General features: G+C 39.2%; 1 protein-coding gene across 4 annotated transcripts; it reads left to right on the top strand.

Annotated features, from left to right (window-relative positions):
- Positions 1–1477: 1477 nt before the first annotated feature.
- PLA2G4F (phospholipase A2 group IVF) lies at positions 1478–27299 on the top strand. Of its 4 annotated transcripts, none has more exons than XM_009570051.2 (20): positions 1667–1909; positions 6003–6075; positions 8366–8502; positions 9688–9816; positions 11262–11302; positions 11899–11941; positions 13134–13200; positions 13494–13663; positions 15739–15852; positions 16346–16383; positions 17191–17326; positions 17979–18115; positions 19150–19372; positions 19960–20074; positions 21204–21341; positions 21810–21917; positions 22597–22791; positions 23114–23280; positions 23905–24091; positions 25508–27299. In XM_009570051.2, the coding sequence occupies exons 1-20, from the start codon at positions 1799–1801 to the stop codon at positions 25735–25737; spliced, it is 2559 nt and encodes an 852-aa protein (XP_009568346.2). In that variant the 5' UTR covers positions 1667–1798; the 3' UTR covers positions 25738–27299. The 4 variants fall into 4 exon arrangements, with proteins under 4 accessions (XP_053923202.1, XP_053923203.1, XP_009568346.2 ...); XM_054067226.1 differs by lacking the exon at positions 1667–1909 and adding an exon at positions 1994–2043 and having other exon boundaries at positions 25508–27298; XM_054067227.1 differs by lacking the exon at positions 25508–27299 and having other exon boundaries at positions 1478–1909; positions 23104–23280; positions 23905–24042.
- Positions 27300–27863: the final 564 nt, after the last annotated feature.

Here is a 27863-nt window from a genome sequence, read left to right as displayed (position 1 = left end):
GTCCTCATAGTGCTGCTAATGGGAGCGAAAGGGGATCCCTTGCTATACACATTTTAAGGACTATATTGTATGGTTGGTAATGGTGTCATTTATTTATGCTTGCCGACAACAAAATAACTGACAGACATCTACCTTTATTGATACGAGGATGTTAGTCCAAGCAGAAGTAAAGTTGCCAGGTGTGAGCCCATCTTTGTCATCTTTTGATGCCATTTTGCTTGCTTATTTTCTTAATTTGCTAGGAAATTACAAAAGCAAGTCGTGTCTCTGGATATTAAGTTGTCTGTCAGTGGTGTCTGTAGATAGCTAAAACAGCACACATGCCCTGCTAATGGATGATCTGTTGACTGTGAGACATTTTTTAGGCATATGTTCTGAAGAACTTTCAGTTTTTCTTGAGAGTAAATTTCAAGAAAAATTCTATGAACGTGAGATCCTTGATGCCTTTGGACGAGGACAGAACTTCAGAAGGCAGGTAAGCCTGATTTGAAAGCAGGTGGGCCATCAAAATAAAATAGAGTTTTTATATACTGCCTGTAAAAAACTATTGAGAATAATTGTGGTTTCTCCATCTTATCTTACTGTATGAGGTCTCTTTGGTTTTCCTTTAATTTATGGTCATGAGTTACATTGGATTAAATATAAAGAAATCACACTTAGTGGTTCTGTAATTTTTCCAAGATAGATAAAAACATGACACTCCTTCACTCTCAATGCAGGGATATGTAGAAATGCAAATAAACTGCTTTTTCAGCACAGTGTCTGTCTTTACCATATCATTTAATACTGTGTGAGAGCTCTAGAGCAGTTACTGTCTGTTTTGCAATGTTATTGTGACAGGAAGTGGTTAATGAATGGGACCTTGCTGAGAATGTGTCATATTCTCATATTTGTATGGAGCTGGTGACATGCTGCATTACTGACTTTCATACATTCTCTGCCATTTTCTAATTGTTGAGCCACTAAAGGATTTTTTTTTGTCTGCTGCTTCAATTCAAGCTCTTTAATAGAAAGCTCCAGACATGCCAACTGTCAGCAGCTCTTAGCAAACTAATCAGTAACAGTTCCAGTAAACCCAGTAAAGAGCTTCCTTTACTACTTAAAATATTTTCTAAATCACAACAGACTCAAAAAAACCTACTGTATCTGTTATACAATTTTTCAAGAAACTTTGGTGGAAGAATCAAAGCTATGCTATGTGAAAATGAGAATAAAGGGGGACTCCTGCTGGTCACTCACGTAGCAAGATATTAGATGTGATAAATTAATGTTCTCTGAGACATCCTAGTGCAGATCGGATTGTGGTGTCTCCACCCTGACCGCTGAAACTTCTGAACAGCTGCAGTCAATCACAAGTTTGACTTTGCTTCAGGCTTGTAAGATGGGAATTTAATTCTGTTTAAAAATATTCTTTTAGGTTATGCTGAAAGTCTTTTAAGAGTTTGAAATGCCCAAAGTCCTAGTCCAGGTTGCTGGAACTCTGAAAGAAAATCTGTACTGGGGGCTCTGAGGTTGTGGCTTAGTCATGGAATGGTGCTTCCTGCTAGCCAGGGCTTCCTTGTTTGGAGCTGCTTTGCTGCCTTTATCTATTACCAGTATCTGAAAAAACTGCTAGCAAGGTGTTGAACTGGGTTGTTTGGTAATTACAGGCCACACCTCTGCTTCTTGCAGTTGGAGTGCAGCCCAGTCCTGCGCAAAACTTTTGGCTGAGCCTGTAGCAAGCAGTCCTTCACAGCCAGGCTTCTGGAGGCTCTTGTTTCCTGCGTTTCCCTGTCAGAGACGACGGGACATTTTTCCCATGTTCCATGAGGTGCTGCGGGGCCCATTTCCGCCCAAAGTGCTGCCTTTTCTGGCAGCAGTGCTTTTCCAAAGAAAGGAGAGGAAAGAGACTGGGTTTTACCACCGACGGGTAAGACAAATTGTAGCACTGTCTTTGAGATGGCATTCCTTAGCCAATGTATTTGGTAATGACTTATTGTTACTGCACATGGAACACCAGTCCTGCACTTCTCCAGAAATTAATCAAAAACTTTATCATTAGAGGTAAGTTTTGGATAACAATAATGGGGAGGGGAGACCTTATTACTTGAGGGGAGACCTTATTACTCTCTACAACTACCTGAAAGGAGGTTGTGGAGAGGAGGGAGCTGGCCTCTTCTCCCAAGTGACAGGGGACAGGACTAGAGGGAATGGCCTGAAGCTCCGTCAGGGGAGGTTCAGGTTGGATATCAGAAAAAAATTCTTCACAGTAAGAGTCATTGGGTACTGGAACAGGCTGCCCAGGGAGGTGGTCGAGTCGCCTTCCCTGGAGGTGTTTAAGGAACGGGTGGATGAAGTACTTAAGGACATGGTTTAGGGAGTGTTAGGAACGGTTGGACTCGATGATCCAATGGGTCCTTTCCAACCTTGTGATTCTGTGATTCTGTGATTCTGTGATTCTGTAATGCTAATGGAGACTCAGGTTGTTTAAATAGAGAGACTGCGTGAGACAATGCAAAGCAGGTCTCTATTTCCTTATGTATCGGGGAACAGAATTAAGCTGATGCCAAGTACTTTTTTGGGATGAAAGAGTGGGGGATCTCTGGCATACTGGGCTTCTCATCAGTAGAGACAAAAGAGTCCTTATGTGTTTTCTTGCAGAATATCCTCAATTACCTATCTGCCCATTTGCTCTCTACCTTATAATCACAAGGTTTAATAATCCAAAGTAGACAAATGGCAGTGGTGACTTCACCCCCTGTTCATAATGCAGTGCAACCACATTAGATAAAGTGTTTTATAATCATTTCATTATATAAGACTGGCCAACAATCTCAATTTTGAATTACACTGAACTTTGTGAAAGGACCCTTGACAGATCAGACCTCCTATGCAATCTGATTACCTGCCCCCCTCCCAAATCTACAACTTAAAACTGAGTTGACTGTTAAATGTCACCAGATGGCTTGCTGCACTCCTGTGTGATTAAAATCACCTTGTTAACTTCTTTTATGTTGTTATTTAGTACTTAGTAGAAGGGTAGAAGACTGGTTTTAGCCTGCCATGATTTCCATTAACCCGTGAACAAATGGATGTGATGTTTCCCCTCAAGTGCTCACTGTATAAATAAATAAAAAAATTAGTCACTACTTCGTGAAGTTGTGCTGGCTGGTAAGGAGAGATCTTGTATTGACTAGTTAATAGTAATTCAACAAAGGGAGGGGCAGCAGATCGCGGATCTGGCTTTGTAGGTTAATTCAATATGATTAGATCTCTTTAAATTTCCAAAGTTTAGCCTAAATTTCACACATCTGACAACAAACATAAACTGAGAAGGAGCCTAGTGTTCATCACTGCTGTTACGATACTGAGCTGTTTGCTCTGCTCATACCTTCTGACTTGTTATAAAACTTGCCCTCTAGAAGACCCTGGCTCTTAGGGCTTGGTATGAAGTCTCCTTTTGTGATTGTGGGTGCACATTTCTGGGGAGGAGAGAAAGTGCACCAAGTGCCTAGGAAAGCCAGAAGTGAACTTGTGGCACTGTGGCTGAAATAAGGAGGAAGGGAATTGTGGGCAGCAGTGTTTACTTGGGAGCAGGAACAAGATGGGAGGAAATAATTCCCTTGGTAAACTGGGCACTACTTTCATTGAACTACCTCCTTTGCCTGCTAGCTGTGAACACAAAAGAAAATGTGGCTTAGAAGTTACCTTTTCATTTGCTCTTGACAACAGTGCTGTAATAAAAGTGGCATGCTTATTATGGTGAGTCCTCTGCATCTGTTAAGAGATGTGGAGTGGACCCCAGCACTTATATCCCACCGTATGAAAGCAAGTATTCTGGGCTATATGAGAATAAAGAATATTAGGTCCTGTGACTGGGATAACCTGTTGTACGGTCACTTATTGCTGCATCATAGATGAAAGATACTGATGTTTGTTAGGACTGAGTGTGAGAGATCTGTGTTGTACCTTCATTTTAAGGATTTCAAGGTTTTTCTTTGCTTCAGATGTGCTTTCCTGAGCTCTGGAAAAGGGTGATTCTGAAAAATTATCTAATTGCAAAGTAGAAATTGGTTGCTTGCATTTGTCACATACATAGGTATGTTGTCATGTACACTGGTATAGGCAGAACTATTGTTACTTATTCATTTCCATACAGATATCTTGGCTGCCTTTTCCCTGATGTGTTTAAGTAGAGCATATCTGATACTGTCATGCTTCATTATTCTGCAAGCTCACTTGTAACATGTTATGACCTTGCTTTGCCTTGGCTAAAAGATAAGTAGAAAAGGCACATGGGAAGGTTCTAGCATACTTCATAGCACACGACTGGGAGCACAGTGAAATGTTTGTTGCATTATACGCCTTTCAATTATGATCTGGGCGTGGAAAATATGTCCTCAGCTATGTACTGACTGACTGCAAATCAAAGGTTGTTTGAGACCTTTGGAAAGCACTTTCTTTTGAATGTGTGAATACTGTATGTTGATAGATGGTGTGCAGTAAAAGAGGGATATGCTATCTTCACCGGTGTTCTGCCCTGCTTCTGCTCATAGTGTCTGAATTAAAGGGGATAGTCGGGCTACACTGAGTGAAGATTGCTGTGACAGCAGTGGGGGTGTGATCTGGTACCTTCGTTTCTCAACAACCTGAAGAGTTGCAGCACCTTTAAGAAGTCAATGAGAATAAGATATGCAGTGCTGAATTTCTTTCTGTAGTCCATTCCCTAACTTGATGAGGCAGAAAGGAGGTCAGGCTTTGCCTTAAAAGCTAGTGTCAGTGATTGAACAGAACAGAGGTGCTTAGAAAACCTTTTAAAAGAAAGAAAAGCTAGCATCTGAAGGGTAGAGCTCATGGTGAAATTAGATCACAGAATCACAGATGTGAATGCATGCCTTTTATCCTGTTCCTATAAATGAGAGAAGGTGTATCTTCAACATATCGATGCTGCAAATAAGAGCCCTTTAAGAGTAATAACAGTATAACTGGAGTTTATTTCCATACATTGAATTTGTCACCTGTGTGTGAGATATCTTTGACTGTGCCTGTAACTTTTCCCCCTCACTTGCTGGCCAAGGTGGATGGCACTCAGTACAAAGATGTTCAGTATACTGCGTATTTCTTTTATTGTATTGTTAAAACCTGGTTTTGCAGCTGCCCAAAATTTTGTCATAACTGATGGAAGTGGGGTAGAATATCATTCTGTTCATGAGCCTTGCACAATTACTTCTGTCCAATCTCTGCACTTAATTCCTCAGAGCTGTTTTCTCTTGTCTTCCCCTGCCCTCCTCCCACTTTTCTTCATGCACTTATAGCATTCCGTCACGGGTTTTTTTTGTTCTACACATCCGGGCATTTGGATACTAATATTACTTTCCAAAAATAGCTTACAAGAAGCTCTCAGGAGCAGGGATTACATTTCAATCTGTGCTGGTAAAGCGATATCAGTAACAGCCCAGAATAAAAAGGTATTCTTTTCTTGCTCAAACTACTGTGAAGTATGTGCTCCTACAAGAAAATGTGGTTTGTGGTTTTTTTCTCATTATAAACAGCATATACTGTTTGTGTCTTCAGACAGTGCTGCTAAGATTCTTGTCATGTCTGGTATTACTCAAGCATGCATGTGCCCTTGAAAAGTACCCTTAACTTGCCAAGTCATTATTGAAATTTTTTGAGTGGCTTCTGTGTCTGCTTATCCTTCAACAAGAATATGCTAATTAAACAGTTCAAAATTGATCTATAATTCGAGGAAACCCCAAATAAGGAACTTATTTTCTGCAAGTCCATTGGGAGTTACCCTAAGAAATCACTCATTGCCGTGCTGAAAGGGAATTGTGTTTCCTTCTAGACTCCTTTAGTCTTACTCCAGGACACTGAGAATGCTGCAAATATTCCAAAACTGACTCATTGATAGTTTATTTTGGGCTCTCTGGTCTGATCCATTTCTCTAGACTGATACTAGCGTGGTTATAGAACCGGCACTGCAGTTGAGTTACATGCTAAACTTGTTCCTCTCTTTTCAGTGGGAGAAGCATCCTTACTACAACTTAACGGTAAAAGTCCTTCGAGCCAGAAACATCAAGGGTACAGATCTGTGTAAGTATTAAGTCAAGATATTATGAAAACAGATGGTTTGTTCAGTGCACGCCTGTAACACAGGTAGCATTGTTAGGGGAACTTCTCACCTTACACAGGGTATTGCCTTTAAGTCTGAACAAAGACTTCTCTTGTAAAGCTTTATACATATCTTAAAAGCTTAATTTGAGGCCAACATGCAGATTAACACTGCTGCTTTGCAAAAGAAGATCGGGTAAATTCTAGTAATGTGTTCTTCTCTGCTCCTTTACGTGTCATACTGAGGCCTGCTCTGTGTTCCTTTGTCTGGATTCAGCCCTGTGGTCACAGCAAGTTTCACCCTTGCTTCTGTTGGACAGTTTTCTTGATCCTGGAAGTAGCAGTCTTCAATTCTATCTTCCAAATGTTCATTTTCTCAGTTGTAGTAGTGATTTCTTTCTTATGTCTGCAATTTTCTTTGTTATTGAAGCTTTTTAAGGACGTAGGTGGTTGACTGATTCGAAGACGACCTGCTTTTTGCTTATTCTGGGGTTTGATAGCATGGTATTTTAATATTCCCTTCCTCTTAGGGTTCTGTGTTGAGTAAAGCTCTCAGGGCTTTAAAACTCATTTGAAATTTAATCCCTTCAGATTTAGTACAATAAGATACTCTGCCTGCCTTAAGTTTATGTTGAACTACTGGAATGCTAAATGACTGTCACGGGACTGAAAAACCCTTGAAAGTGTGAGGGCCAGAATCACACTGTGAAGAGATTTTTTTTTTTATTGTCCTTTTCAACTGAAGCGAAGAATGGTTCCCATAATTGCATTGTTAAACGGGCCTTGACATGGAGACATGGTGGAATGGATCCTACGATTGGAGTGTTAGGATGGAGGGATACAGACTCTTTAGGAAGGACAGGCTAGGGAGATGAGGAGGGGGTGTTGCCTTCGTCTGTGACTAGCTGGAGTGCATGGAGCTCCACCTGGGGATGGGTGAGGAGCTGAGCAAGAGCCTATGGGTCAGGATTAAAGGGAAGGCAGGGACATTATAGTGGGGGTCTGCTACAGGCCACTGGACCAGGAAGAGGAAGGAGATGAGGCCCTCTATAGACAGATGGGCACAGCGTTGTGTACACAAGCCCTAGTCCTCATGTGGAACTTCAACTGCTCTGATACCTGTTGTAGGGACAACATGACAGGGCACAAGCAACCCAGGAGGTTCCTGTAATGCACTGATGATAACTTCCTTCTCCAAGTGATAGAAGAGCCAATGAGGAGAGGTGCTATGCTGGACCTTGTTCTGACCAACAAGGAAGGGCTTGTGGGGAATGTGGAGCTCAAAGTCTAGGTGGGAGGCAGTAAGTAGCGATGAAACCTTTGTTAATGGGTTGAGTGATGGGGCAGAAGTCTGCTCATGTTACAGAACTGGGAGGAGTGACTGGTACAAGGAAGGGTCACGCTGCTATTCAGAGGCACCTCGGCAGGCCACTAAAGTGGGCTGACAGTAAACTCATGCAGCTCAGCTAGAAGAACTTCAAGTCTTGTGTCTGCAGAAGAACTACCATCAGTGTACACTGGGGGCCAACTGGCTGGAAGACAGCTTTGCGGAAGAAGGACCTGGGGCTCCTGGTGGACAACAAGCCTGACCATAAACCAGCAAGGTGACCTTGCTGCAAGGCAGGCTAACAGTATCCTGGACTGTGTTAGGTGGAGCGTTGCAAGGATGATCAAGGTAATCCTTCCTCTCTACTCAGCACTGCTTAAACTGCGTCTGGAGTACTGTATCCAGTTCTCGGTGCTCCACTATGAGAGATACAGCTACTGAAGAGAGTCTAGTGAAGGGCCACTAAGATTGTAAACAGACTGGAGCATCTCTCATATGGAGAAAGGCTGAAAGATCTGTGACTGCTTAGCCTACAGAAGAGAAGGCTCAGGGGAATCTTATCAACATGCTCGTGTATCTCAAAGGAGGGTGTGAAGAAGATGGAGAAAGACCCTTTCAGTGGTGCCCAGTGACAGGACATGAGGCAATGAGCCAAATATCAACAGTAATCTTCTTCAGAAAGTTGTTCTTCTCATTTTGAATAGTAGTCTCTTTTATGGAGGGCTTTATGGTTTTCATAAACGAGAATAAATAGATATAGGTACCTAATGTCCAGTTTGCTGCTGTTTAAAGATGTGTGTTTCATTAAAGGTTTTTGCTTTACAAGTTCAACCTTAAATTTGCACATTTCTGTGATGCAGTGAGGTCTAGAAAATGAGGAGTTCATGGGAAATAGTATTTTTGGTTAAAATTGTTCTAGTTCTGTTTCTATATTCTCTGCTCTAGTGTCCAAGGCAGACTGCTATGTGGAACTAAAGCTGCCCACTGCATCTCCCATAGTCTCCCGAACTCGAGTTATTGACAACTCTGATAACCCAGAATGGAATGAAACTTTCCAGTATCGAATCCATAGTGCTGTCAAGGTAAGGAGTTAAGTTTATGGAGCTTGTTGGGCTACCTGCATTTGTGTACTGGTTTATTCTTGATACTTCACTGAAAAGCAATGGATTGTTGTTACTCTCAAAACCAGTGTTGCTTTTAAGGTGTCAATCATCTTCAGTAGTACAGAAAGCTGTACTATTCACGTCTAGTGATAATCACAGCAGTTTGTAACTGAATTCTCATGTGAATTGCAGCTAGAATTTTCCATAAACCTCCTATAATGTAACTCGGGAAAGGGAAGTTACAGTACTACCTGGTAGAGTTCAAAGAAATTACTTGATAAAGCAAGTTTATGGTCCAGGATTGCTTCTGTTTTCACAGAGTAACTGTTGCCTTCCTGTACCTAATAGAGTACCAAACAAAGTCTTCAGATTGTCAGCATTCATTCTCAAAGTAGACACTAATGGTGGATGAAAGGTAACTGTACTTTAAACGATAACTTTTAGTATGGCACTGTTGCTTTGAATAACATCCTAGGCTTTGGAATAATGTGCTTAGTAACAAGAAATTATGCCCCTCACTGAAATACCTTTCCATAATGGTTGATGACAAAGGTAGAATGATAACTGACTTAAATGGTAAGAAAATAGCAAACTAAGCTTTAGAGCATGTGAGGAATTTCTTCCCCTGCAGGCTCATGAAGCCTCAGTCTGGTTATTGCTGCAAGGCTATGCCAGCACCATTTTAAGTTCAATCTTGCCTTCTTGAAATCTAGTTGCTGCAGTGCCATTTTTTTGGGTGCCATATCTGCTAATTGTCTATCTCAGCTAGTTTCTGCTGGACTACCGGCTCTGAGCGGGTGCTGAGCAGGAAGTGATAGTCCAGGATGTTATAGGGACCTGCATCGTGCTGAAAGAATGGAAATTGCTATTGCTTTCTCAAGCATATCTTTGCCTGAAGCTGGTAGAGAGTACTGCCACGTGCACTTGGCTGGGGCCTCTCTCTAGTTAGGAAGCCCAGAAAACCTTTTAGCTGAACACTGTAAACTAGGAGCTTTTTGCTTAATTATGCTGTTAGTCTGGCTGGAAATAATGAATTCTCTTCAGGAGTGTGAAAGGGCAAGGGTATTGATTAATGTGTAAGGTGTCTATTGTACAGATGTATTTAGGTTTGTGGAAGTGTTTCTGTCTCTTCATCTGAAGCTGTTTGTTTCTGTTTGGTTTTAGAACATTCTGGAATTGACGCTGTATGATAAGGATGTGCTTGTCAGCGATGAGCTCACGTCTATCGTCTTTGATGTAGGGGGCATGAAGCTGGGTCAGCCCCTGTTGCGCACTTTCAAACTGAACCCTGAGGTTAGTCCCTGGCTTCTTCCCAGGTCAATGGTGAATAGCTGCAGCTCTTCATTACAGGAATCTGTCAGTACATGCTGGTTCATCTGTTTGTGTTGCAGAAGCCAGAAGGAGAAAAAGAGCCAGCAGGTGACGACAGCATTTTGCTGGCATCTGATACTTTTCTAAAATCCCTAGGTTGTTTTTTCTTTTTTGTATGTGTGTGTGCCACAGTCTTTGGAATGCCCACTAAATGAAACTTGGCGTGACTGATATCTTTCAGAAGATGCTAAAACGCCTCTGAAGGGAATTGATTTTTCAGGAGACTAGAGGGGCATAAACTGGCCTTAAAATAAAACACATTTGCAGTCAGCGGTCAGTTAGGACACTGCGGACTCTCTTATTTAGTTGACCGTCTTCAGTTTGCAGTGAAGAAGTTGATTGTTACAAAGTTTACCTTATATTTAACAAGTCAAAAGCCTAAGAGTCTTATTTTCCCTGACTTAGATTCAGTTACTCTGCTTCATGTGGGTGACATAGGTGCCCATCAGCTGCTTTCAGTCCCTGTGCACCTGTTTATTGGACTTGCAACAAGACAGCTTGTTTTACATAGCTCAAACCGTATCACCAGTCTTATGTTTTTTTGTAACTGCCTCAAACACACTGCTATAATAGGTCTGGATTAAAGGTGAGCTAACTGTGTTTTCTTGAGAAAACGAGCTTCAGTGCTGGTGGTGTGGTCGGAAGCAGGCTAACTGGTATGCAGTTAGCAGGGAGGTGTTGGTGGGTGTCACAGGCACTCAATGATTTGCAGTCGTGCAAAGAGACTTAGTTACTTCCTTCTTCCCACTATCTCTGTTCTGTTTGCTGAATGTTTAAGTCATCTTGATCAGTAATTGTGGAACCGGAAAATTCAATTTCATTAGAGAGAATTACCCAGATTGGCTTCTATTTGGTTATTTTATAAGCTGCATTTGGTCTGGTATCAAGCACTTACTGTGTGCTGTGCAGGGGAGAAAATGACTGGATCCAAGTCTGTACAAGACAAAGGCAGCAATGAGCTAAGAGTGCAATCTAGTGAAAAAATAGATCAGAGCAAGCCCAAAGCCTCATATAGAAACTGTTTAAAGAGATGGCGCTGCAGCAGTACTTGAGTCAGAAGAGGGTGGTTTTGTTCGTTTAGCAGAGCGATGGATCTGAGAGCCAACTCTCACTTGCATGTGCTTGTCTGCTCAAACATAGATGTGTTCGGTCATACAGGCTATGCCCAGGAAGGGAGGAGTGTTTAAAGAACAACAGCAAAAGGCATAGATTTAAACTTTCAAAAATTTAACTGGGACTGCTGTAAAAGAAACAAAAGTAGTTACTAAAATAGTTACTGTACAGGAAGAAAACTTTATCTCTCTGAAAAACTTCTCTTAACTGTATTCAAGATCGAAGGCCATTGTTTTCAACTTTTGTTTTCAAAGGCTAATGAAGAGCTGGATGTAGAGTTTTCCTTGGAGAAATGGTGAGTGTTACTTGGAGAGCTGAATGAACTTGTGCTCTGCGGGTACATTGTCTTAATCGCTTTCCCTGTCTTGCCCATAAAAACGCTAATGCGTTCTCTGTGGTGTTCAAGTTGGTTTGCCATTGGTTGATCAAAAATATTCTTAAAGCTACAGTCACCAAAATTTTTGATGAACAAAAAAAGAAATACAGTTTTGCTAGACTTAATGGGAATCCCAGTGCTGCAAAGGAAATGAACATTTTGTGGATGAGTCACTTAGAAGTGGAATACTTAGAGTTAACATTGCAATATAAATGACTGAATATTTTGTCTATCTGATAGTCTATCTAAGCTCAGCTTTTCTCTAGGTTATGAAAATAACTGAGATGTGGAGAACTTATTGCACATGCTTATAGTTGCAGAGGAATTTTTTCTTCAGTATTTTCCCCCCCAGTTGTTCTGTGAAAGGAAATATATTTGATGTCAGTCTAGTTTGCATAGATGTCTTTCACTGAGGACCTTTCTCCCCCACCTCTTATCCAGGCAGTTAGTTTATAAAGTAGAATGAAGTGAAGTAAACCCCAAACTTGTTTGCATTAAATCTCCTCCTTTCACAGTTCAGATGCTCCTATAGAGGTATTGACCAATGGAGTCCTTGTGGTAAGTACATGGAAGTCAATTACATATGTGTTGGGGTTTACTCCTAAGGGTACGTTTTTAGGAACAAGAGGATAAGAATTGCTGAGAATTCAACTCCTGCATCCAAATAGCTTCTATCCTCTTCAGCATCTACCTCTGTTTTTTTAATTTGCTGGTTTTAAAAGTTTCCTTGATTTTTAGAACTCGATACCAACTCACAGCAAGGGTTGTGTTTTTATTCTCCTCCCAAGCTGGGCTGTTTTAAAAGATATAAACAGAAAGTGTCTTTAGGAGGCTAGTGAGTCTTGCGGATTATACTGAGTATTCTAGCCTAGATGCTGGCCAGGCATAGTGCCCCTTTTTATCTTAATAGCTATTATTTCTAACCTTTCTTTCAGTGCCATTTATCTTTTCATTTTATCTTGTGGGATTTGTCTGTTCTCTTGGGGCAATCAGTCTGAGAAAATTGATGTGCTACACATTAAAAATATAAGTGTAACACCTTTTTTCTCCCATCAGAGGAAAGGGAATGGAGTGATGATTTTTTTTTTTTTTAATAAGGAGAAAAGAATGGGAAGGAGTTCATCGTTGTTTTAATAGAGTTTTAATATTTTTTCAGGAAAAAATGGTGGCATTTAGTAGCACAGTTCTGCGAACTGTTTCACAGGCGAGTGTGCGCCTGTTTTCCTTATCAAATCAGTCTTACGTTCAAGCAGTGGAGTAGTTGCTTATCTTTTAGATCAATCACGACCATTTAAGTATCTCATCTGCTGTCCTAGAAGGGGAGCTGATGATTGTATGGTGTGAGAGACTAAATTTCATGAGGACATGGACAATCCAGGACAGAGTCATGGCAGAATTTATGAAGTGCTTGCTTGGATCTGAACAGGTTCTGAACAGGTACTCACGCATGCATTTAAAAAAAAAGTAAAACAACAGAAAAAACCCAGGTGTTGAGAACTTGTAACTCTGAAGTACTGTTTGGAAAAAAAAAAAAAGGTAACTGGAATAGGAAGGGTGGTTTTGATTTTGAAAAAAGAGCAAATAATCCCATTTTACTGAAAAAAACTTGCTCTTAATCTTTAGTGGGCTTATTTTGACAGCTTGTAGCTGTAGACCTACAACTACTAGAACAATTAGAGTAGGTGAATTAAGCTTAAGCAAAGAAGTGAACCAAAGTCTCATAACCAGAACTAGTTTCTTCTTTTCATAGGTTCATCCTTGCTTGTCTCTGCAAGGCACTATCAACAAAGAGGTGAAAACAAAAGAGAATCAGCAAGGTAGGTCTATCTGCAGAGTTTGTCAGACTTACTCCTCAGCATATTTATTCCTTAGGAGAGAGGGAAGACTTGATTCTGTTTGTATGGGCAGTGTGTTTTTATTTACTGATTACAACATTGACTTTTCAAGTTAATTTTGCTTTTATTTTTAATGCTAAAAAATATTGGGCCACTTCTGGCTACCACACAAGTTTTTGGTTGTGTTTTCATAGTCTCAGCTACACTTAATGTACCTGATTTTCAACATTTTTTTAATGGCTTCTGTGGTCTAAACTTCTTATTCTAATGCACAGGGAGCTGCGAAGTCAAGCTGTCTGTTCCAGGTGCATATGAGAAGCAGTTGTGTATTCCTTGGAGACAGGACAATGAAAAGGATGATGGAACCTCATTTGTATTTCATGTGGATAAAGAAATGTGTCCTGAACTGCAAGTGCAGCTGGAGCAAACCATATCTGTCCTACAGGTTAGCATCTGTGCTGACTGCTACAAAGTTTACCACCCACTTTTGACTAAATTCATGTTCTTAAATCGTAAGATGAACTTCCTTAATTTGACCACAAGAAGGCCAGGGACTTCTCCACATGTTCTGGGATGTTAGTTTTGAGTATATTATTTAGATGTGTGGATGTCAAAAGCTTACGTTGTAAGGAAGTATCTTGTGGAGTACTCTACATATGTGGTGCTAAAGACTGTCTGTTCAAAGGTTACTCATCACTTCCAGATTTACATCTTTGAACAAACTTAACTCTGTAATGTTATAACTGCTCAGATCAAAATCTTCTGGACTGGAACCCTGTCTTGAATGGATGTATTATTTTTCTGGTTATTAGGAATTTATGTGCAGAAAGATAAATTTTTCTCTATCATTGCTTTTTACACGCTACTATATTTTATTTAAAAGAATTAAATGTTGGGCTTTTCATTGGATCTTTGAGTGAGTAAGGAGGTGAACTTGTTTTAAAATTATACCCTTCCCAGCACTTCAAAATCTGTTCAGACTTGAAGACTGAAAAAAAACTGAGTCTGCACATACTAGCCACATGATGAAATCTTTCTTTTCACCTGTTGAGTTACTCTATAGCAAGTCTTTAAAGCTGTAGAGCATGTACCATTTGCAAAGATTTGTTTATTTTTGTCTATCACTCCACAGTTTCTACAGCTTTCTGTGCAGTGTGTGTGTCCCATAGGAGTTACTTAAGATTCATTGTGATGACTGTCCCCAGTATGGCCAGGCACCAAAAATGAGAGCAAGGGAACTATTTATTCTGTGATATTATTAATCTCTACAAGCAGCTGGGCAGCATGAATACAAACAGTGATCTTGGCTATGCCAGAGGCAGCTGTGGAGAAGAAAATACAAAAAGGAATATAGAAGAATAGGGTTGCAAACGTAAGCCTGAATGCAAACATTCAGGCAGCAAACATAAGCAGAAGAGAGAGACTTGGGCTTCAGTAGTCAAAAATGCAAGCCAGGCAAGAAAAAAAGCACGGTAGAAGTCAGCCGTGGAGATTGGCCCAGCTAGTAAACCTCAACAACCCACCCTCAGTAGTAGTAGAACGTACTTCTTTAAGACCTGGAATACAGCACGAAGCGATCCAGCATGACCTTTCCTCTCTTATCAGAGATAGGAGAGTGCCAGAAACATAGTAATGTTGCTTGCCCTGTGCCTAAATGCATGCTGTTTGACCCTGTTAGGAGGAGGACAGTGGGCTTAGAGGGACATTTGACTCAGGACAGCTATTTTTGTTTGGAAGACATCTGTGAAATGTGAAGGTGGTTCCTTATCTGTCTTCAGTTCTTGTTCCGAGATGAGTGCTGACCTGTTATGTCGTTAAGGTCGTGTCTTCTCCCAAGGATTGAGGGCTGTGATGGATGTAAATGTTCCAGCCCACCTGGTAGGCTGTGTAGGTTTAAGTGTGGCCCTGTGATATGAGGCTTTTTTTTAATATGCCGCTTCTAAAGTTAGGCATCAACACATACGTAGCTTTGGATTAATAGAGCTTGCTACTTGCCAATACAACATGGGAGGAAATGCAAAGATTTCCTTTAATTTGCTCTGCTTGTAAGGATGGTTGTTTTTTTTAATTACATGCTTCCATTTATCTCTAATATTTCCTATTTTGTGGTACTTCTTCTATATGTCTAACACTGTTGCCTTGTTGGTATCTTTTCCACATCCTGCTTTGGAGACAGAATAAAACTTCTTTCATGAGCCGTTTGACACATATGAGAACACATCTATTTTTTGGGGGGAAATTCTATGTTTGGAGTTGCAGATTTTTTGCTTGTGGCACAGCTAAATTAAAAAAAACCCCAAGAAATGGAAAACAACAATCCAGCAACAACAAAAAAGAGTGGCAGAAATAATCCCAGCAAACATCTGTCAAGCAGAGAGCTGGATCAACTTGAAAAGCCTTAGACTTTTGTTTAAGATTTAGTTACAATAATTTTAAGGATTATTTGCTTTTTTGACGTATGAAAGTCATATCTTTAACCTTTTTCCAGAGAGCTTAAGTGACATTTTGTGTTTTTATTAGGATGGTGTGAACCCTGATATTGAAGAGCATACTACAGTTCTGGGACTGGGGACTGTACCAGTTAATTCCCTTCCTATTGGAAAAAAAGTTGATAGAATCGTTTCTCTGGGAGAGGTAATTCTAGCATTTCGCTCTTGTTTTAACATGCTTAAGATAACGTTTTCCCCCATTACCTATAGGCAATTGGAATGCTAAGCTGCCTGTGATTCTTAGGAGTGCCAATTTCTTGGATATCTAGAATGAAATACTGGGATTACGCAGTGCAGTTCTTCTAAAAATATTTTCATGGTTAAGTCTTGCAAAATATGTATAAAGTTCATCACTTTCCACAACAGAAGTCTGCTAGGATGTTAAAGAAAATATCAGAGGAAGAGAAAAGCAAGAAGCTTGCAGAAGAATATTTTTTCCACCCTGCTCTCTGAGTACATTTTTACTTTTTGTGGAGGCTATTGAAAATGTCTGAAATAGGTGCAAGGGAAAGGTATCCCAAAGATGTAGTTCTGTGGGTGAGAGTGCTGTTCTGGTTATTATCAAGTGACCCCATTCACATCGTAGTTCCATCTATATTGTTGCTATCAGTTGCAAGGTGTATTCTCTCTTTTCACAGGGGCAAAGTTTGGATATGAGTTTGAAAACTGAAGAGAGGTGAGTGGGAACCTCAAAGACCTCTAAAAATTGGGGAAGACTTTTATCCTCACAGTGAAGGAGCTCTGCTGTTCTGGGGAGGTCTGTTGTCTCCATTGGTCTCTTGAGATAGATTAAAGAAAAATCTCTTTGGTTATTTTAATTCTGAAGGCTGTGACTCTTCACTTTGCAGGTACTATCTATTGAATTGGTGTGAGTCTTTCTGAAATCTGAACAAATTTTGTGTTCCTAATGTTTAAATGTAAAATAGCTGATGGTGTAAATATTAAGTATATTTTTAGGTGCAGATAGTTCCCAGAATATGTGCAGTGCTGTACTGACAAATAGGAAAGAAATTCTCAGTGTGTGAAGGGCTTGAACTATAAAATAGAAGAAGGAAGCAAGAAAGGAGTGTTAAGGGAAGAATAACACTCAAAACAAAGCAGGTGGCTAGTAAATTGATAGGGTCATTTGGTATAGAGACATTAACCGAAGATTCTACTTCCCTTTCACAACCTCATAGCAAGTTTATTGGTATTCAGTTGTCCTCTTCTGCCTCTTAAGTTCAGAAACTTCTGTTTTAAAATCTCTTCCCTCCATTTCTCCATCTGTGTCAGTGTGGTGAATTTGGTTGCTCATTGTACAATCTTCTTCACCTACTGAGAATCTTTTCTTTAGGAAATTCCTGAAGGTTAATCTGAGTGCTGCTTGACACAAGCTTTCTATTTAGATGTTAAGGGAGAAATACTATAGGGAGAAGTTGCTTTTCCCTGGTAATTATAAATCTTCCAAAATTTTGGGCTTTTTTTGTCTTAATTTCTATTTCAGCACTTGGGATCTTGATGTACGTCTGGGTTTTGACCTCTGTAAACAGGAGAGAGAATTTTTGGACAAAAGGAAGAAAATAGTTTCTGAAGCACTAAGGAAGGCTCTTCACTTAAAAGAATCCCCTCAAAATGATGAGGTATTGAGCAAGTGCTGCAGTGAGATTCATAAAATCCTTTATGGTTTGTTGATAATTAGGTATTGCCTGTAACCAACTGAAAACATGGCTTGAGTTCCCTGTGGCATGAGATAGATCCCTATGATATTTCAGTTCTGAAGTCTCAAATGTTGTTACATTTCTAAAATTTTGAGGGGGATTGTATGCATTTTGAAACAAAAAAAAAATTTCAGAATATACGTACCTTCTTTAACTCTTGTATCTCGAGCTCTGAAGTCTGATGGAAATGTCTGTTTCAGAATGGTTAAATTGGAGCTTAGACCACACCAACAGCCTCCTAATTGCTGATTTGAGAAAACTGTTATTTTGTTTTTTTCTTTTATGTGTATATTGTATGGCACGCAAAGAAATATAGTGATAGTATATATAACAAATTCAGTAAGTGACTCCCCCTAACATATGACACCGCGGTGTTTATTTAGACAACATATTTCAATTACAAAGTAGAGATAGGAGTTGCAGTTGAAATCAAAAGTGAAATTACTTGAAATGTAAAAAGAAATAGAGATTTTAGCTCTTATTTTTTAAGAATGAGACTTAAATGGGATTAGTTGCATAATTTATTGGCAGTTCAAAAGTCTGTGATTGTGACTTCTGCAATGGGTGCCTGCAGGTTCCAGTTGTAGCAGTGCTAGGATCTGGAGGTGGGATGAGAGCACTGACATCGTTCTATGGGAGCCTTGCTGGGCTTCAGCAGCTGGGCCTTTTGGATGCTGCAATGTATCTGTGTGGGATTTCTGGCTCTACTTGGTAAGTTACATGCAGAATTGATTCCAGAAACTTAAAGGTGAATATGCTAGTGTTGATGCATAAAGGCCAGAACTGCATTTTTACTGTCTGTAAACAGACCACACAGTGAAATATTTTCATAGTTCTCACCTGTGATTTCTGATGGGGATCCTGAAGATTCCAAGATGTTCATTATCACTTCTAAGCCATGCAGCTACTATCTAAATATATGAATATGCTGTTTTTGCAAACCTGGCAGTTAAATATTAGAATGTACTACATTAATAAGACTGCTGTATATTCCCTCAGAGCCCTGGCTTCAAAACTTTCCCTATTTCCTTGCTCTTAACAAGGAGACAACTGAGGTGGTGGAAGTCACTGGAAACATGTCCATGTGGACTGCTATGTCACCACCTTCCAAAGTGTCATGTGCAGCTGAACCGCAGGAGTAGCACTGGCTTGACCTTTGGTGAACTGCAGCAATGTGCCGAAATATTAAACATGGCTACAAAATTTCAGTAGCTCAGTTCTTGGGATTTGTGGTGAAATCATCCCTCATAAGTATGCATTGTTTTTGTGAAATTATTTCATGGAGGAGTTATGCAACCTGACAGTGTAATCCCTCCTTCTGGAGTTTTTGTGTATTAAATTAACTCCTACGTACCTAGTATTCTTCCACTAACTTTGTGATCCAGCCTGCCCCTTCTGATTCATAGACAGACTTTCCAACTGTTCATGTGGATAGCCAACAGTGTCCAAACTAGTTTCTCATTTAATCAGACCTGTATTCTGATGAAAGCTGTGGCTTTCATGTTTGGGACATCCTTGAAAGGTCCATTAGCAATCAGGATGAAGTTGTCCTTGTAGCTGTCAGGATTTTCAGCACTTCTTAGAGTTCAGAGATCTGCTATTAGGGTCTGTCTTCATGATATTTTATCTTTTAGCTAGATTTCTCAAGCTTTTGCTTAAGTGCAACAGCACTAATAATAACTAGCTAAAATGATTGTTTACATGAGAGTCATGATTATTGATGATGTTAATATAAACATTTTCAGGTGTTTATCAACATTGTATAAAGACCCTGAATGGTCACAGAAAGACCTTCAAGATGCAATCAGAAATGCTCAGAGTACCGTGTCCAGCAGCAAAGCAGGGGCATTTTCCCCAGAACAGCTGAAATACTATTTCCAGGAGCTGAATGCAATGGAGATTAGTGGACGGAAAGTTTCCTTTACAGATTTGTGGGGCCTTATTGTGGAATATTTCCTGCAACAGAAGGTAAAAGAGTTCATGTTTGGATGTGTACTGATGTTTGCCTTCCAAATGGGTGCTCTGCTCACCTACTTGTTGTGTGTCAAAACCCCCTGACTACCCTCCAGCTTTGTGAGCTGTTTTGGAATAGTGTTGTGGAATAAACAATGGGAGTTCTCATCTCTTTCTGCCCTGGGTTTCCTAACAGCCTTCTTTGGTAAAGAGCTTCGAATTAGGTCAGTGCTATAGAAAAAAAAGTGTTTACTTAGAATGACTGTTGTTAAATTAAGCGCTTTTGTATTTGACGGGTTAAGCCTAAGAGAGAATGCTGTTTGTTTTGCAAAATGGTGTTATTATGCAGTATTTACTATGACAACTGAAACCAGAAATTGGAGAGATTAACTAGTTTATTAATAACAGCCAACATTCTAAACCTGCAGGTGCAGAAATACTCTGGCAACATCTAACCATATGCGTGGACAGAGGGAGGAAAAAGCACTTTGTATTAGTAGTATTGTTAGTCAGAAATGCTAAGCAACAGCTTCAAATGATCAAAGCATGGATACAGAACTTATCTGACTGAAGTGTGCTTCTCTTTCCTTACTTGTGACCAGGAAGATCCATCAAAGCTGTCTGATCAGCAAGAAGCGGTGAAATGGGGCCAGAACCCCTATCCTATCTATGCAGCTGTCAATGTGAGACCAAATATTAGCAGTGGTGATTTTGCAGGTATGAACATGGCTAATTTATTTTTGTTTGCTAAAATCCGTAAATTCCTTTGACCTATCCAGTTCCTTGGGTAGTAAATAGCTGACAACAGGGAACGTGGCTCAAGCTAGTGTGCAAGAGGCAATAGGATACTGATCGGCAGTGTATTATCAAGAATGTCTTCATCGTGGCTGTAACAGAGAAACAAGATTCAGCTCTGCTGTTCATTCCACATATTTTGCTAGAAATTGCCTGAAATTTTCAGGAGCTGAGAGGGACGATTCTTATAAATACACAAGTCTGTGTCTGAATGGGAGAACTGAAGTTCTTGGTAATTAGGTGACCTTCTTTCTTTTGTGTTCTCCAAAAACTTTTGTGTAGGATTCATGTAAAATGATGACTGGCAACCTTGCAGCATGCATCATCAAAATTGTCGTATTTAGCAGCCTGGATTCTTGCTGGTTATACAATTACAGTGAAAAATGAAGGCCAATCCTATTCCAGGTCACATAGATCTTTAAATACTGTGCAGTGAGTGAGAATACATACAATGAGACATGAACATGAATGCTTGTGACCAACTGTGTACCATTATGTGACTTCTTGGTTTGTTTTTTTTTTTTTTCTGGAGGATTGTGAGTATGCCAATGAATTTGATTTGCAAATATCTGTGGAAACATGAGAGGGCACTTCAATAAACAGACAATGAAGTCTGACACAGTGGGTCAATTGAGGTTTCAAGTCAATACTGTAATAGTTGCTGAGAGATTGTAAATAGTGTGAAGGAAGATGGAGAAAAGTGAACTAGCTTCCTTTTGTTGTAGAAGAGACAGACATCAGGGTTGCAAGTGGAAGGAAAACAGGCAGGTTGTTTCTGCAGTAACAAAGCAAAAATGGGATTTCCACACCCCCCCCCCCCCCAAAAAAAAAAAAGCTCAGAATAAGGGAGGCTGTATTTAGTCAATGAAAACCTGTACAAGAGGTTTTATTAATCATGTGTAAGATAGAGGCTGACTGAGAAGACTGGCAGGGAAATCCATAGTGATGGTGAAAGAAGTGGAGGGAGACTCATCTGTGAACAGAAAACAAATTAATACTTTCACCTGTGTTTACCTTGAGATCAGTAAATATCCTGTTGACTTGTTCTTAGAATGGTGTGAGTTCACTCCTTATGAAGTTGGATTTCGCAAATATGGAGCTTTTGTCCAAACAGAGAACTTTGACAGTGAGTTCTTCATGGGTCGACTTGTCCAGAAACGTCCAGAGCCTAGGATTTGTTTTCTACAAGGTATGATTTTACAGTAACAAATAAAATGGGTGAGATGGAAAGGGGCTATTCCACTTTAAGGACTCATCAGCATAAACCAATGCCTTTTTGTCTCGTCCTAAAGAATTCAAAGAGAAAAATATCAAAACTTTCTCCAAAGATTTAAGCGTAGGTTCAGAGTATTACAATCTGATATGTTCAGTCTGTAAGATGACACTTGTGAGCTACCTGTTAACAACTTCTGCTTTAGGTCTTCCCATTCTCTTGACATCTTTCCCTTGCTGAACAAAAGAGCTTTTCTCTTCGAGAATTTTCTGCGTTATATTGCTATATTAGAATTTGTCACATGATTAACTCAGAGGTTTAAACTCAAACTTCAGCTGTTAGAATTGTAGTGATCAAGTGACAGCCCTCCCCCATGACAAATGGCTTTTGATAACACTGGGAAAAGCATTTTGAATATTACGTATTTCAATATTTCTCTTGCAGGAATGTGGGGCAGTGCCTTTGCTGCAAGCTTGGATGATGTCTGTCTGAAGGTGGTTGGTATAGGACTGGGCTTTCTAGAATCTTTCAAAGACGTTATCAAAGTTGTGGGTAAGAATATACATTGAAATAGTAAGATTTTCCAAAAGATTTCTGGTTTTGGGGTGATCATGCAGATAATGACTCAAATACGCTCTGTGTAGTTTTCAAGATTAGCGTAAAGGATGAATTTTGACAAATCTCTTCTACTGTATATTATTCCCTTCCTTCACACATATGGCAAAGAGAGTAGTTATAATTTTCAGGATGCTTTCTCTTCCTCCTTTTAAAAAAATTACATATCTGAACTGCTATAAATTTGGCATTTTTTTACAATGCCTCCCTAACAGTGGAAGGAAGTATATTAAAGGCTGAGATGTGCTCAGGTGGATAGTTACAGCCCTATAAGTAGTAAGTAAGTAGTAGTAAGTACTGGGAGGAGATTTTTAATGTGTGGATGACTTGTTTTATGTGATGGTAGTGGTCGTCACTTGGTAACAAGAGTTTCTTTGTGTGGGTTTGAAATAAATATGGACTATGAGTTATGAATAATGCTGTTCCCTTTAAACAACACAGGTAAATTATCCAACTGCAGAATACGTAGCTCATTTAAATTTAATTACAATACTGGTTATTAGAGGACAAATTCAGCCTTAAGACAACTGGTTAAATAAAAAAAAAAGCCTGATTGAAATGTTGGAGCTGGACAAGCATTTTCTATGTATTCTGCATCCTTTTGTGGCTTCTGCAGATGACTGCCGAAGATTCCATTTGCGAGATCCAACACGACTGAAGACTCGTTTGGTTATACCTGGGGGCCCTTTGTTACAAATTTTTCAGGATTTCTTCAAGTCCCGGGTCACATGTGGAGAAACTTTCAACTTCATGCAGGGATTGTATCTCCATAAAGATTATGTTAACATCAAGAAATTTGTGGCTTGGAGAGGTAATTGAGTCTGTGCGTATCTGGGATATAAAAGTGAGTTAATATTCTGTAACAGCTGAACTTGTTCACTTCAGTGAGCTTGACTTTGTACCACTGAAGTCAGGGGATTTATGTCTTCTTACAAAAAAATTGATGCACTGTATATGTTCTGCCATATAAAGGAAGCTCATCATCAGACTTTAGAGATCAGTCTTAGGTGAATGATTTTATTGAAATGTCTTTTTATTTCTTATAGCCTCAGCGTAAGCTTTGTTTGTTGCTTGTGCCGCAAGGTGTGTAAAGAATCATTATAGTTACTTGTGCTACTTGGAGTGTCTTCCAGGCACTCACCTGGATGCGTTTCCCAACCAGCTGACCCCTATGGAAGAGAGCTTATATTTAGTGGATGGTGGCTTTTCTATCAACTCTCCCTTTCCTTTGGTGCTTCATCCAGAGAGGGATGTGGATGTTATCTTGTCATTCAATTTCTCCTGGGAAGCTCCATTTGAGGTGAGAGATGCAGCTGATTATTATTGCATGAAGATTAAGCACAGAATCATATTCACAGTGACAGTAGATTAGTTGATGTTGAATACAAACACTAATGAAAGATGGCATTAAAATAAATCCTTACCTCTTTCAAATATTATTGTACTATACCTTTTACTGTGAGTGCCACGAAGAGGTGGAAAGTGACTATAATAAGATTCAAAACTTTTCAGAAGCCTAAATAGATTGTTACCCAATATAAGAGTATTTGCTCATGTGATCCTTGTTAATTAGATGCACGCTTCTAATGGAAAAGAGGCTTTTGGTGATTCTCTTCATGCAGCCAAGTTATTTCCTGTATACCTAAGTGCTTATTTTTAAGTGCAGAAAAGTCAAGATGAATATATTTAGAGTAAGAAAATCTAAAAAGCTTCAGCTGCCAACTGTTCATGTGTATAGCAGTTCTTGGTTCTGCTCTTCATTCTTCTGTATCACCAACCAGAAAAATTGTTTGCCATTTAGAAGTTGGATTTCTGTCATCTTTTATTTTTTGGGAAAGTTGCTTTCTCTTTGAGAATTGCAGTTGGATGATCCTAGAGGTGTTGCTGGTATTCTATTGAAATTATTTGTGTTCTTTGACAACAGGTTTTAGAGCTGACTCAGAAATACTGTGAGGAGAGGGCAATTCCTTTTCCAAAAATCAAATTAAGTGAGGAAGATGAAAAGAATCCAAAAGAGTGTTACATGTTTGTGGATTATAATAATCCAAAGGCTCCGATTGTGCTCCATTTCCCGTTGGTGAACGACACCTTCCAGAAATACAAAGCTCCAGGTAAGGGAACTGTGTCTTAAATAGCTATTTTTACAATCCTTTGGGTGAGTTCACAGGGAAAATTCAGTGGGCTCATTTCGTGAGTGTGTCCCTCATTTCGTTCTTTGTAGTGTTACCCCATAATTATTAAAGTGCTCTTTTCATTTAAGGTGGAATCAGCTTCCACTGTTTTGGTTTTTTTTTTCTTTTTTTTTCTTTTTTTTTCTTTTTTTTTTTCTTTTTTTTTCTTTTTTTTTTCTTTTTTTTTTTTTCTTTTTTTAAGGGAGAATAGGAAGAGAAGTGAACAAGTGAAAAAAAGTAAAAAAAAAGTAAATAAAAAGTTGAAAGGCTGAAAGAATGAAAATTAGGAAAGATATTTTCTTCTTTCTGAACCTTTCTGCTGTAATATCTGATTTTGTTACTTCTAGTTATTCTGAATATATAGGAAAGCACTATAAATCAGATGAAGTAATAGGTTTATTTTTTTATTGCGTATGAATAAACCACTAAGTCGCAAACAGTTGGGGACCAACATAGATGTCAGATCGTGTAACTCGGTGCTAAGTAGCATGTGCCTTTGTAGCATAAGGTCAAATGATAAATGATCCTTGCTTCATTTAATGGGATTAATAGAGACTGTAAGGCCCACCTTTGTCAAACAAGTGCACTGGGATGAAATATAGAGTTATACCTTTAGGAAGAGACAGACAAATTACATGTCCTGTTTCACCCATGGTGGGAGAACATAGCATCCTGAAGAAAACCTTTGGAATACATAGAAAAGAATGTGCAGGACTGCTGCAGGCAAGGGAAATGTAAGGTGCACTGTTAATGCTATCCCTATTAATACTAAAATGACTTCCAGGCCCTGGCAGCATCTCCTCTTAAACAATAAAGACTTTCAAAGTGTTGGATTTGAATATGGCTCAAGACTGCTATTTCTATAATAGCATCAAGTAAAAGTTGTTTTAGCAAGTTACTTTAGCATTCATTGTTCAAGATTGGTATTTAAATTCAAGTGGCAGGATGCTAAAACAACAAGCTACCATATTTTGAAGAGTATATACTAATCTCCTAAGGTCAGCTGAACTCAGTATTAGTGTCTTTTGTTTAGGTGTAGAACAGCACTTCCAGGAAGAATTAAGCTTTTTATTTCCTATTTTGGACATGATATCATGGATACCTTAAACAATTTATCACAATGAAAATGTATTTTAGTCTTGTATCTTGGAGTCTAGTGGAAGTAGAAAGAGGAATAGTACTTTACCTTCAGCTTCTAAGCATTTTAGATCCTGAAGCAGCTGAAATTTCTGAATTTTTGGGGAAAAAGTTTGACGTTATTATCTGTGATTATCCTACTTGTAGAATCCAGCTAAAATGAATCTACTACAACTGTTTTGTGTGTGATTTTTTTTTTTTTCCCCCTTCTTGCTGCAGGAGTTAAACGTGAGTCAGAAGAAGAGAAATCCTTTGGTGACTTCGTCATTGAGTCAAAAGATTCTCCTTACCGTACACTGAATTTCACCTTTGAGCCATATGATTTCAGCAGGTTAGTGGAAGTGAATCGCTACAATGTTCTGAACAACAAGGACACACTCTTCAAAACCCTGAATTTAGCTCTGCAAAGGAGAAAGTTGAAGAAAGTCTTCAATACGTCCAATACATGAGCAGCTTCCATAGCTGAGGATATGGACAGACTGCAGTGCATAAAAGCCATTTGGTTAAGGACAGAATACTGAAAACTCATAGCTGGAAACTGTCATCCTCGGAAGGGAGTAGCACATGTGACACTGAAAATTCGTTCCAGTAAACAAATGGTCTTACAAAAACCCAATGGGTGTATACTATTATATGGATGTTGCTTTGTTGTGTGGTGAAGAGTAGGGAATTACCTACTCCACTATCTCATTTTACAGTGGCTGTTTAAAGATGACTAAGAAGGTCCTTTCAAACAGTTCAAGCATCTGGAGAATAGTCTTTCAAACTCTGCCCAGTGAAGCACCTCTTTTTGTGAAAGTTGCGGCAGTGATCGAGGAAACACTGATTACTTATACACCTTTATCTCTCTTGCTTTTTGAACCTCCCACACAAAGTTTTATAATTTACATCATCTGGCAAGGAACTCCACAGACTAACTATGCACTGAGAGAGGAAATGTGTCCTTAAGCTTTCAACTTGCTGATGGCCGTGTTCTTTCAAGACTGAACAGTCATTATTTTTGCCATCCACAGTTTCAAAGATCTCTATGATATTCCTTCCTACCCTTCTCAAGGATTATAATGGCTTTTAGTCTTCCAGAAGTTCAATATAGAGTACCTTACTTTGGTAACCATTTGTTTTTGAGGAAATAATAGTTCTCTTTTTTTATATTTAACAATTAAAGACACATCAAGAATTTGTGTTACTTCTTCCTGCTGTTTGTTCACCACAAGCTGATGGAACTTTAAAAGTACTATAAATCTCTTCTTTCTCTTTCTGTGTAAGAGGAAAGAAAGCTCCTTTGAAGAGTCTTAATTAGATATTTTTTTTCCTTACATTTGGGCTTACAATTCAGTCAGGCCTTTGTTCAAGGAATTTCTGTGTGTCTACAAGTGTTTTAGAAGCATCAATATTCAACGTAGGTACACCTTATATGAATGTGAATGAATGAAATAATGTTAGTTGCTGCTATGCTGTGTGATAGAATTCACCTCACTTTGCAGAAAGCTCAGAGAGAAGTACGGAATTATGCAGCTGGAAAGTATCTAATACAAAAGAGTGGCAAGCAAACACTGTTTACTTTTGTGATTCTACACTAAGCTGAATGTATTTTTGTATTTGAAAACTAAAGACCGAAAATCTGTCTTTTCTGAAATTATGTAAAAGCTGATAAGTGGGTATGATTCTTATATTTTTAATGTGATTATCTTTTAATAAATATTAGTTTTGCTAATATGCTTTTATAAATTTTCTTATAAATGCTTGTCTTGATATCTTTTCCCTTATGCTAATAAAAAGTAGGCAAAGAAGTCAATGTAATACTATATTGTATATTTTCTTTTATTACATCAGGATTACAACAGTGGGAAAGCGATTTACCAAGTCCATCTTGGACTGGTGCTGCATGAGAGTACAAAGTAATCTCTTTATTGTGAGACTTATCTTTGAGGAAGCATGGCTCAAAACTGAATTATTTAGATGCATTTCAGACAGTGACTTCATCTGGGTGATTAAATTACCTAGATATCTGAAAGACGGAGGTATCCTTTATGTCCTTAGCACGCACTTACTGAAGCAGAAACCAGTGAAATGCAACTTATAGGAAATGGAAACGGCAACAACAGGACCAACAGGAAAGCTGTGGAGGGCCTCTTTATCAGGGAGTGCAGTGATAGGACGAGGGGGAGGGTAGGATTTAGATTAGATATTAGGAAGAAATTTTTTTACTCTGTGATACTGGAACAGATTATCCAGTGAAGCTGTGGATGCTCTATCCCTGGAGGTGTTCAAGGCCAGGCTGGATGAGGCTTTGAATAACCTGATCTAGTGGAACGTGTCCCTGCCCATGGCACAGGGGTTGGAACTAGATGATCTTCAAGGTCCCTTCCAACTTAAACAATTCCATGACTCTATTATTAATGTTATCATTTTTCTCCGTAGTTGGTGCCATGGACCTACCTGCATTGTAGGCCTGGGCATCCCTCGTATTTGCTGAGTGCCTTTTCTATATTTTTCCACATAATATTTTTGAGTACTCTAGTCTCAGCAGCCTTTCAGCTTGCAACTATGCCATATTTTCAAATGTTTATTTGTA

This window comes from Cuculus canorus, chromosome 5 (genome assembly GCF_017976375.1).
Source record: "Cuculus canorus isolate bCucCan1 chromosome 5, bCucCan1.pri, whole genome shotgun sequence".
Lineage (NCBI taxonomy): Eukaryota > Metazoa > Chordata > Aves > Cuculiformes > Cuculidae > Cuculus > Cuculus canorus.
The sequence above is the reverse complement of the archived record's forward strand: the minus strand, read 5'-3'. Positions and strand labels throughout refer to the sequence as shown.